The sequence below is a fragment of the Ictidomys tridecemlineatus genome, chromosome 5, assembly GCF_052094955.1.
Source record: "Ictidomys tridecemlineatus isolate mIctTri1 chromosome 5, mIctTri1.hap1, whole genome shotgun sequence".
In the NCBI taxonomy this organism is placed as follows: Eukaryota; Metazoa; Chordata; class Mammalia; order Rodentia; family Sciuridae; genus Ictidomys; species Ictidomys tridecemlineatus.
The window spans coordinates 4,718,879-4,731,160 of NC_135481.1; the positions used below are offsets into that span (position 1 = coordinate 4,718,879).

Below are 12,282 nucleotides of genomic sequence, written 5' to 3' on the forward strand. Positions count from 1 at the left end.
TTCATCAGGTTTTTCATCTGTACCTTGATTATGGAAATTATCATATTTGGTTTTATAATTTACTACCCTTGCCTTGTCTCTGTCTCAGACTATAAGAACTCTGAAGATCTTGTACCTTAATTAGCTGTGTAGTCCTTTCTATACCTAATATGATTCCCTGCATAGAATAACTGCAGCATCATCTCCCCTTCTAAAATAGAAGATCTAGGAGCACAGTGACTTGGTCTTTATATTCACCACACTATACCCAATTCCCAGGCTTTGTTGTACAAACATATAAATTAGTGAATAAGTGGATGCATGGATGGATGATTTAATTGAAATGATATATAGTCAGCTTTCTATATCTATAGGCTCTGTATCTGATGATTCAGCCAATCAGAATTAAAATATTTGACAAAAATTGTGTCTGTATTGAGCATGAACAGTTATTTTTCTTTTCATTCTTCCCTAAACAATACAGTATTGTTAATAATCCATTAAGTATTAATATTTTATTAGATATAATAAGGCATCTAGAGATAAGTTAAAGTATACAGAGGATTTGCAGAGGTTATATGCAAGCTCTATGCCATTTTATACAAGGGACGTGAGTATCCTAGGGTTTTGATATTCTTAGGGGTTCCCGGAATCAATCCCTCAGAGATACCAAGAGATGACTGTACTTATCAGAAACTAGATGTCCTAGAAAATACATTGAGAAGTTTTGGGAATATCTGTCCAGCTCATAATAGTGCCTCTTCTTCTAAGAAATTACCCCAGCCATATTTTATAATGTGGCCCTGCCTCCTAATCATAATTTTCAGGTCTAAGAAAGGAAGGTAACCTTACCTGGGCCAACTGGACTTTTCACCTGGGAATTCAAACTAGCCTTTTGTTTTTGTGAGGCTGAAACTGATGTTCTATAAACTAGGAAAGAGATGAGACAACCCCTCTTCTGCAGTGAGCAGTTAAAAGATGAAATATCCAGTCCATGGAAAAGCCTGGGGCTGAGAACAGATGGGGATAGCGGGCTGCGAGCAGTACAGAGCCTTTCTTCTGCCTGGACCTGACCCTGGGAGGTCCACCCTACCTTGGAATCTGTCAATCATTTCATTGTTACTCCAATTATCCTCTATTTTCTTTAAGACAGATCAAGTAGATTGCTTTATTTGTAACTAAAAATACTTTCACAAAGACAACAATAAAATTACTCAACAATAGAAACACCAAGAGACACAGAGAAGACCAGCAATTTCAACCCATAATCAGGGAAATAATTACAGAAAAATTTCCAGCACTGAAATCTAATCAAACATATTGTGAAAGAATCTAGGGGTACATTGTGAACTAATTATCAAAGAAGGAGGCCTAGGAAATTGCTAATCAAAGGTTATAAATTTTAAGGTCAAAGATAACATTTTCAACCTGCCTCACGGATTCGTTTTATAAGTTCACAATCAACCATAACTCTGAAATCCTAAAGTTCAGAAAAGCAGAAATTCTTCAAACTTTTCCACCAAAATTCAACACAACCTGACTTGAACCAAAACAAAGCTATTTATGGTCTTTATCACACTTTGTGTAAATATTCAAGTTTTTGGTTTTTTGTTTGTTTGTTTTTTTTTTACAGAAGCGTTAATGCTTGGATGACAGGTGCCAGCCCTAAATGTCTCAGGAGGTATTACATGAAGTTGAGAATCCCTTACCCAAAATGCTGGGACCAAATGTTTCAGATTTGGAATTTTTTTCAATTTGGGAATATTTACATTATATATAATTAGATATCTTATGGATGGAACCCGAGTCTAATGAAATTTGGTTTATATCCTTCTTATGCACAGAATCTAAAGATCATTTTAAACACTAATTTGAGCGCACCTGCACTTTGACTGCCACCCTTCACGTGAGGTCAGGAGTAGAATTTTCCACTTGTGGCATTGTGTCAATACTGAAAACTTTTCTGACTTTGAAGCATTTCAGATTTTCTGAACAATGATGCTCACCCTATATACAATTCAGTATGTGCATTGAATTGTATTTCTAAAACATAAACAAAATATTTTAATTTCGAAACATTTCTGGCACCAAGGGTTTCATATAGGGACAGTGGACCTTTGTGGAAGAACCTGTTTTATGAGGTGATGATTCCTGCACATGGGACTCCTTTGCCATGTAGATGTGAATTGTAGCCATGGTCCAGATTCACATCTCTCTGTTGTGAACCTCTGGCCTGCCTTTGGGTCCCTAAGGGCTCTCCTGTTTCTCACACAAAGTCTGTGTGACTGGCTCTGTGTGGACCCCACCATCCTCACACTGTGAACACTAACAGGGTCTTCTCTGGAGTCCAAGTACCAACACCTCCCTCCTGGCTGATGCTTCTCTGCTGGGGCTGCTGCCAAGCCCACAGAACATGCCATTTGAGTGTATCTGCAAATTGGCACCTTGTGGGGAGGAACTTTGACCACTGGGCAATGGGGACCAATGAGTAATAGTCCTTTCTCCTTCAACCCTATATAGTCCTGGGGTACCTTTTTATACTTCTTCTCAATCTGATGAGATGGAGAAACCAGTGGCTCCTGATGGCTTACTCCCTTTGCTAATCTGTCTCCCTACTCCTTAGCTCTCTTCCCTGGGATCAGATTTCCCAGCGAGAAATCTCGCACATCAGCCTCTATCTTGTCCTCTACTGTCTGAAGTACCTAGGCTGAGTCATCCACATAGTTAATTCTCACAATAATGAAGTTGAATCTATTAGACTCAATGAGAGATTTTTGTTCATGCATTCTATAAATGTTCCCTTGTAGACACTGGTGTGTTAGACATTAACCCAAGGCACTGAGAAGAGGAAAATAAACAAGATATGGACCACATCCTCAAGTTTCATTGGAGAGCAGGAGCTCAGGGGACAGAGAAGTAAATTCATCACTAGGATAACAGATAGGCTCCATGTATAAGGCAGGTATATATGCTGTGGAACTCCAGGGGAGTGAGTTCAATTGTACCAAGTGGAGGTGTGGAGCCACTGGAACTCCCATTCATTCCTGTGGGAAGGCAAAGCCAGGTGCCACTCTGGAAACAATTCCCAACAAAGTTAAACATACACCCACCAAATGACCCAGCATTCTCACTCCCAGATAGTTACCCAAGAGAATGTAAAAGCAAGTTCACACAAAACTGTGAGTTCATATGTCTGCATCAGCTCTATTCACAATTGCTAAAAACTGAAAACATCCCAAATGTCCCTCAGTGGGTGAATAGATACCTAAACCCTGGTACTTGCTTACCATGAACCACCACTCAGCTACATAAGGAGCAAACCGTTGATGTACAGAGCTTGGCTAAATCTGACAGGCATTAAGCCAGGTGGGAGAAGCCAGTCTCAAAGTTTGTATACAATCTGATTCCATGTGCATGTTCTCAACAGGACAAACTACAGTGATAGAGAGCAGATCCTTTGCAGATGGGATGAGGCACAGGGAGTGACTACAAAAGGAGAGCCTGGGGAAGGTTTTCTGGTCACTGTCTCCTGATGGCATTTGTTGTTATAAAAATCTACATAAGTGTCAAAATTAATAGAACTTTACACCAGAGGAAAAGTTGATTTTGCTTTACAACAATTTTTTAAGAATTAAAAATTAAGAGTCAAAGTTGTGCTTACATTATGATTCCTAAATGAAGGAATGCATGTGTTCTATGATGTCACATTTTGCTACATAGTGCACCTGTGTATAGGATGTCACTTTGGATTACATGCATGGCATTTCACAATATTGCATTGTGCAATGTGGAAAGCACTGTACTAGAGGATGCTGTATTGTGTTGCATGATACACATTGTGTGGTACAGCATCACTTTGTCTTAGGTCACATAACACATCATGTGATACACATCATGCTCTATGACATTGCTTTATGCTATATACTGTTGTCTTATATGTGCTATACTGATTTGCACAATGATAGTCACATAACATCACCTTGTTGTATGGCACTTAGTGTAACAGGATGTCACCTCCTGTAACAACATCACATTACATTGCATCATGCTCAATTCACAAAGCAGGTCACATTCAAAACAGAACTTCACCAAAGATAAATGATCACATTCTTTACTGGCTGAAATCCTGGGAATATCTGGCATCTCTTTTGCCCCTATCTTTATCAGGAGAGTTGCTATCACTCTAAGGAAATTATACTCTGTTAAAACATATGTCAAACTTCTCTCTTTCTCAACCTAACTATCATAATAAAGAAGTAAATACATGGATTATGTATCCCAGGATCCCCAGATAAAATTATACATAAACTCTAACTGAAAACAAAACTAGATTTAAAAGCAAAAAGAAATAATTCTCTCAATCACAGACTTTAACCACACAAAAAGAGTGGAGATATCTTTGTAAAAAGGGTGAATTTCCCAGAGTAAAAAGAAAAGTTTCACATTAATCAAGATTTTTTTTCAAGTGAGATCTTTATATTTAAAGATGCAATTTTAAACTTTAAAAGTATTATCCTGTGTACAAAGACTATTGTCAAAAGCTAACAAAATTGCATGTAAGTTTTCATATACTTTTATTTTTCAAATGCCTGCTGTGCTCATTTCAAGAAGAATCTCAAGTAAAATTAGAAACAAAATAATCTGTGAACACCCAAAAGAATTCACTAATGGAACTCCTCTGCTCTGGAAACACCAGTTTCATTGTATTTGTTTAATTACCAGTGGTGACCACTTAACATTCTTGTGGCAATTAAAGGTTTATAAAGTCAAAATTATATTATGCCTTGGGTATAATTAAAAGTAATTACACTGAAACAATTTCTAGATAAAATTCATCAAAAAAAAAACAACTGAAATTCATGACACTGTTCCCACCCTAGCTTTGGCATTCTTCATGACCTCATTGAGACCCTGTGTGGATCAGCTGTCGGGTGTGGACAAAGAACACCTGTGGGCTCGGAACCAAGCCCAGGCCACCTGACAAGTTGGGTCTGAGTTTATGTAGGGAAATCAATTCCAAGGGCTCGTGGACACGTGATGTAAAGCTGGACACTGAGCCAAATGCATGTGCACCATGTGCTAAGTCTGAGAGTCTGAACATGGCTCTTTTACAGAAAACAGGGGAAACCCACTTACAACCTAAAGATTTCTAGTGTACCCAGGAGCCCAAGAAGCAATGATGTGACAGGAATAACTAAATGTTTTAGTCAGCTTTTTTGCGGTTGTGACTAAAAGACCCAACCAGAACAATTGTAGAGGAGGAAAAGTTTATTTGAGGGCTCACGGTTTCAGAGGTCTTAGTCCTTAGAAGGCCAGCTCCATTCCTTGAGGTTTAGGATGAGGCAGGACATCATGGCAGGAGAGTATGGTGGGGTGGGGGGGGGAAGCAGCTCACATCATCAAGAAGCAGAGAGACTCCACTAGCCAGAAACATAAATACACGCAAAGCCACGCCCCAATTCCCACCTCCTCCAGCCACACCCTGCCACTTCAGTTACCACTCAGTTAATCACTTTCAGGGCATTAACTCACTGATTGGGTTGATTCTCACAACCCAATCATTTCTCCTCTGAACCTTCTTGTCTCACAGGTGAGTTTTGCGGATGACTTTAATGTCATCCAAACCATGACATTAAAGTTGCATTAACCATCTATTTTACAGTTAGCAAGCTTTGCCTCCTACCGCGGTAACATTCTTTAAAAGTTGCAGAAGATTAAGTTCTTATTTTTAAAGAATTAAGATAAAAATAATAATGACTCAAATATACTAGCAGAGCTCATTTCTGAAGGAAAACCATGGGTAAAGCTTTGATTTAAAAACACTCCCTGACATCGTCTTAAATTTATATTTTCATAAATCTATACTGCCATGAAAATGATGTTTTTTTAAAAAAAAAATAATTGCACCAAAAGAGATCTGTATAAAAAAGTTCATGGAAAATGGAGGGGTTCTGGGAGTTACCCAGGTAAGACCAATCTGAAAGAATCCTGGCACCCATGGAGAAGGCCCCGACCTTGACATAGGGCTGGAGAAAGAGTCGGCTAAGAACTAAAGTCTGGCCAAAAGGAGGAAAGAGAAACAAAGGGAGGAAGTGGGAAAATGTGTTTTGCTGCGTGGGTAAAACAGATTCTCAGTCCGACAAGGAAAGTGAATCTGTGCAAGGCTCTTGCAATTCTCCAGGACTTTAACAAACAGTTTCCTATTTAATTGTCATGACAAGCTGCAGGGAAGGCAGGACTGGCTTTCCTGTCTCCTCTGGGGACTGTTTCAACATGTGGTTACCACGTGTGATAGAAAGGACAGTAACAACTCTACATCCCTTCTAGTGTTAAGGCTGGCGTCCTCACTACCACAACCGCTTGTAGGTACCTGGGAACATGCTTTGACACCTTCCCACTCAGACCACGATATCCATTGAAAAGCCTATCAATAAAAGTTTGCAAAAAAAAAAAAATTAGACTCACCAAGATCAAGATGAATACCAGGGACAAATGAATTGAGAAAGAACATAAAGATAACAAATCCCAGCACCATCAGGCATTTGACAAGCAGAATCCTGTCTGAGATCCTGTGCTGTGAGAGAGAAAAACACAACTCATTTACTTGGTACAATCTTCTGATTCCTGCAATGTGTCCATGATCCTGCGTGACTTGAATTACTCCAAATGTCTCCTGATGAAAAAATAAAACATCTTGAACTTGAAAGAAGATAACAAGGCAACGTGTTACAGGAAGAACTGAAAAGATTCTGGATTACAGCATTCAAAATCTTTGTGGAAAAATAAGCATGACCAATCTGCAGTATAGTCTTTTTACCAAACACTGGACTACATAGATTTTTAATATAATGTGAGTATTCAGTCATTAGAAGTATCCACCCAGGTGTTGGGTGAGACAACAGAAAGCCACTGGGGAAATGACAGCTAATCTCCAGGGACCTTGCCCTATCAAATACATTTCCACAGATGCCTGTGTGGTCCCTGTGTTTTAGCTTGACTTTCTTTTTTTTTTTTTTATTCAAAGCTCATGGCAATAAGCTTAACATGTTCTTGAAATACTATAACTCCTGCATACGGCTTTGCTGTGCTCATTCATGTAACACTTACAAGGTCTGTGGAATCCAGGTGTCGCCCCTTATCAGTGGGATGACACCTGAGGGATCTGCCCTGTCTTCCAGGGGTTTATAGCACACAGTTCTCGGTAGTGACTTCATTAACCTCAGAGCCATAAGGCAGTTGGGGTGCTCTTTCCTATGATCCCTGAGAGGTATTGAGTTATATGGGCCATGGCTTTGTGGGGTCAGGAATGAGGAGCATGTGAGGTGGGCACCAGGTCAGCCTGTACTGCTAACCCAGTCCCTTGTGTGAAACCAGGTGTGAACTGACAACCACACAGGGTCCTCTCTTAAGAATGGCCCAGCACATCTGTACAGCTGTCTAACATACATCTGGATTTATACAGATTTATAGGCATCCCTTGATATCCATGAGCGATGGGTTTCAGGACCCAGAGATACCAAAATCTCCAGTGCTCAAGTCCTTTATGTGCACCAAACCTTCACACACTCTTCCACATACTTTAAACCATCTCTAGATTAATTGTAAAACCTAACACAATATAAATGTTATGTAAATAGTTGTTATACTGTATTGTTTAGGGGCTAATGATTGGGGGGGAATTCTGTACATGTTTAATACAGACACAATACTTTTCAAATACCTACAATCTTGATTTGGTTCAATCTACAAATGTAGAACCCATAGATAAAGAGGGCCAACTGTAGGCATCTCTGATTATGGATATCAACATATTTATAGATATAGTTTTAGATGTCTATATCTAGATTTAGATACAGATAGATATAGACATATAGAAATAGATAAGCACAGAGATCTATAAATATGGATAGATATAGATAGATTAGATAGACACATAAATATAGATTCCGATATATATAGACATGTAGATATAGATATATATAGACAGGAAGATATATAGAGAACGAGGTAGAAGTAGAGATAGAGGATTTTGAATTTCTCTGGTCACAGGTAAAGCTGCTGTCATCAAAAACACAAGCACACCCTTCATGGACAGCATCTCTGGCAGCAGCCCCTGGTCCCCTGGACACAGGCCAGAGGTGCTGCCCTCACTCAGGAAGTGAGACTGCCTGCTGAGCACCTGCCCTCTTCCCCTGCCCACTGCAAAGGCCCACATCATATCCTACTCCTCTCATCTTCCCCTCCCACTTCTAAGAAGCCCAATTTTGCTACATGACTCTGTGATCAAGAATTAGGAGGTAGGGGATATCAGAAAAAGAAATTGCTCAGAGGAGAGCAACACTGGTCCTCACCAGCTTCAGAGAGGCACCACAAAGCCTCCCTGAGTCACACTAACCAGAGAAAGTTAGTACTACCACAGCCCATGCAAAGATGGGAGATGGAGGAGCAGCATGTTCAAAGAATGTTCCCGTGTCATTCAGATGGTGGAGGTGGAGGTTTCTTTTGAGTGTTCTGCTGGGTGTCAATCTCCTTTTGGCTATCTGGGATTATTTCAGTAAGAATTCTCATTTGCAATACAGGGATATTGCCAAGCCCCTGGCCTCTTTTCCCATCAATCTTCAATTCTTGTCCACCAGGTACACAGGACAAAAGCTTTGCAGCAAGGCAGCAAGGTCTTAAAACCCTGGGTACTCAAAGGGTCATAGCTACACCCTTCTTTTCTAACACTAACCATCTACATGGAAAAGAGAATGTGAAGAGAGCCCACGGACCAAATTGCCTAAAGAATACACTACCCAGCAGAACCCCAATGTCTAAGTATCCTTTAACTAAGCACAAGTATTCCTATCACAGTTAGAGAGTGGGCACCCAACCTCTTCCTAGAAAACAACCTACTTGGATTGGAAATTTCCCTGAGGTACAGTGATTGTGAACGCTCTTGGCTTGGCAGGGAGCCCTACCTGTCCACAGGTGGGGAGGAAGTCCACCATAGCAGGAAAGTGAGCAAAACAAAATTATTGTTTTTAGATTCTTTTATTTTTAGTTGTGGATGGACACAATATCATTATTTTATTGATTTATTTATTTGTTTTGTGATGCTGAGGATTGAACCCAGTACTTGACATGTGCAAGGCAAGCACTCTACCATGAGCCACAACCCCAGCCCCAAAAATATTTTAAATGAATTCTGCCCCCAGAAGTCAAACTTGTACAGCAGGACACACACACACACACACACACACACACACACACACACACATCCAGTGTTTGTTCTTAAAGATGTTCAATATTGCCCAACATGGTCTCGGCTGTCAGCTCCTCTCTGCAAAATGGCAATCTGGAAGCCTGCTTTTCAGGGCCAGGAGAGGGACTGTGAGCCGCAGGCCCAGCTCAGTGGGCCAGACTCAGGATATTGCTCAAGGGTATGCCTGAAGTACATCTTCCCAGACAATAAAAACTGTGACATTTCCATTTCCTGTCATGTCTGGAAAATGTTTTTCCTCATTAACTTGTAGAAATAAATGACATCTTACGTACAAGTGCAGGAATAAAAAGAACAATGGCTTCCAGTCATTTCTTCATGTGAGGTAAAAAGAAGATTTTGGAACGTTTCCCCACAAAAAAACGATAACTGCCTGAGGTGATGAATAAGTTAATGACTCTGACTCCGTCACTACACAATGTGCACAGGTGTCCAGACACCACATTGGACCTCACAACCTCCTACTATTAGAATGTATCAATTGAAAATTTAAAATAATGATCAATTTTTAAAAGAAACATCAATCACTTTCTTCTACAAACAGGTAAATCAAATTGGAAATATCTGAAGAAAGCAAAGGAGATACCTTTTTTTGAAGCTCCTGAATATTGGTCTCCCAGTTTTTGTCTTCCTGTGAGATTTGTCTAAAAGAGAAAAGGACAGGCTCATGATTTCCCTGGTTATATGGAACAAGGAGATTGACCACACTGGGAGCCTGGACATTTGCTATGGAGCCTGGAACAGCCTTCTGAGCAATAAGACTAGTCATGGAAGTGACCGGAACACTTGATTTGTCAATTAGGAAAGAAACTCACTCTATATTTTCAAAGAAAAATCATATATACCATGATGTGAGTGTTTAATGACATGTGAATGTGAGACAGCCAGTGTAGGAAATGTCGTGAACAACATGTGCCAACGTGTGACCAAGGCAATGACTGTACCCACCTTTATTTTCTTCTTTATATGTAGTCAACCCCCAGTATCCCCAAGAGATTGATTCTAAGACCCCACCTAAGAGTAATAAAACCCAGGGGTGCTCAAGTCCCTATAAAACAGTGTCGTATTTGCATTTAACTTAGCTACAATCCTCCCATATACTTTAAATCATCTCTAGATTACTTATACCTAATACAATGTAAATAATTATTTACTATATTCTTTAAGGAATAATAACAAGGAAAAACACTCTGTACATGTGCAGCAGAGTCATGATTTTTTTTTCAAATGCTTTCAATCAGTTGTTGGTTGGATGCAGAGATGTGGAACCTGCAGTCCACTAGTTTCTCTGCTTCTGAATGGTTTCCATTTCCAAAACAGGGACACAGTATGTTTACAACCAGCTTTTACAACTAAAGGGAAAAGAGATCAAAGAAACAGCACTTGGTTTAGTGGTAATTTTACCAACAATAGCTCAGTTTTGAAGTAATTGTATGCCTGCTTCCTTCCTTCTCTCATGGTACCCTCCTTTCTTGTTGAGGCTCCCTTGTTTGTACCCACTTATCTTTCCTTTTAACTTTTCCAACTCAGTTTCCCTTTTTTTGGAGGGGGGGGTTATTCTTTTCTGACACCAATCAAAGGGAAGATGCTGCACAGTGGAGAATGTCACTTTACTGAGCATGTATACGTCACAAGTGAGCACTAAAGAGAGGCTGAGCATGCAGCCAGTAGGGTCTGCAGGGAAACCAAAGCAGAACCAAGTGAATTATTCTGAGAAAAGCTTTGAAATATTTTCATTGGTGCATAATAATTATGCACATTAGTAGGATTCATTATGACCTAATATATATATATCATGATTTGGTCAATTTCATTTGCCAGTTCCCCAGCCTTCTCCCTAAGTCCCTTTTTCTAGTCTACTTGGTCTTCCTTCTATTTTCATGAGACCCTTCCCCCCCCTTTTTTGTCTAGCTTCCACATAAGAGAGAAAATACATGGCCCTTAATATTCTGAGTCTGGCTTATTTTACTTAAGATAATGCTCTGAAGCATCCATTCATTTTCTTGCAAATAACATAATTTCATTACTCTTTATAGCTAAATAAATGGTGTATATATGCCACATTTTCTTTATCATTCATCCATTGACAGACACCTAGGCTAGTTCCATAACTTGGATACTGTGAATTGTACTGCTATGAACATGTGTGTGCATGTAACACTATGGTTTGCTGACCTTAATTATTTTAGATAAAGACCAAGGAGGGGGATAGCAGTGTCATGCAGTGGTTCCATTCCTACTCTTTTGAGGAACCTCCAACTGATTTCCACAGTGGTTATACCAATTGACAATCCCACCAACAGTGTATAAGCATTCTTTTACCCACATTTTCACTAGTGTTTATTATTATTTGTATATTATTAGTATTCCTGATTCCAGCCATTCTGACTGGAGTGAGATGAAATCTCAGTGTAGTTTTGATTTGCATTTCCCTAATTGCTTGAGATGTTGAACATTTTTTCATGAATTTGTTAGCCATTTGTACTACTTGTTTTGAGAAACATCTCTTTAGTTCATTTGCCCATTTAATTCAGCTGTGAATCCACCTGGACCTGGGATTTTTTTTTTATTGGAATGGTTTTTATTACTGTTTTAACTGTATTATGTGTTATCCATCTCTTTAGGTTTTCTGTGTCCTCTTTGTTCAGTTTCGGTAGCTAATAGGTGTCTAGAAATTTATCAATATCTTCCAGATTTCCCAATTTGTTGGAATATACGTTTTCAAAATAGTCCCTAGTGTCCTTTGGATTTCATAGATTTCTGTTGTGATCTCTCCTTTTTCCCTTTTCTTTTGGTTAGTTTGACTAAGGTCTTATCAATCTTGTTTATCTTTTCAAAGAATCAACTCTTCATTCATTGATTCTTTGTATTGTTTTTTTGTTTACTTCACTAACTTTGGCTTTGATATTTATTGTTTCCTCCCTCCCAACAGTTTTGGAATTCATTTTTTCCTTGTTTTTCTATGTGTTAGAGGTGCATCATTGGGTTATTTATTGGGTATCTTTTTTCTTTTCTTTTCTTTTTTTAATGTAGGCATTCAT

The 12,282-nt window shown here is 39.2% G+C and overlaps 1 protein-coding gene across 2 annotated transcripts in view; it reads right to left on the reverse strand.

Annotated features, from left to right (window-relative positions):
• Oca2 (OCA2 melanosomal transmembrane protein) overlaps nt 1-12,282 on the reverse strand; it is a 338,081-nt gene that overhangs the window by 175,866 nt on the left and 149,933 nt on the right. For both annotated transcript variants that reach the window (XM_005316964.4, XM_078049109.1), the window contains exons 17-18: nt 9,828-9,885; nt 6,445-6,553 (exon numbers count right to left, since the gene is read on the reverse strand). In XM_005316964.4, coding sequence (XP_005317021.2) covers nt 6,445-6,553; nt 9,828-9,885 — 167 coding nt within the window. The remainder of the gene's footprint in view (nt 1-6,444; nt 6,554-9,827; nt 9,886-12,282) is intronic.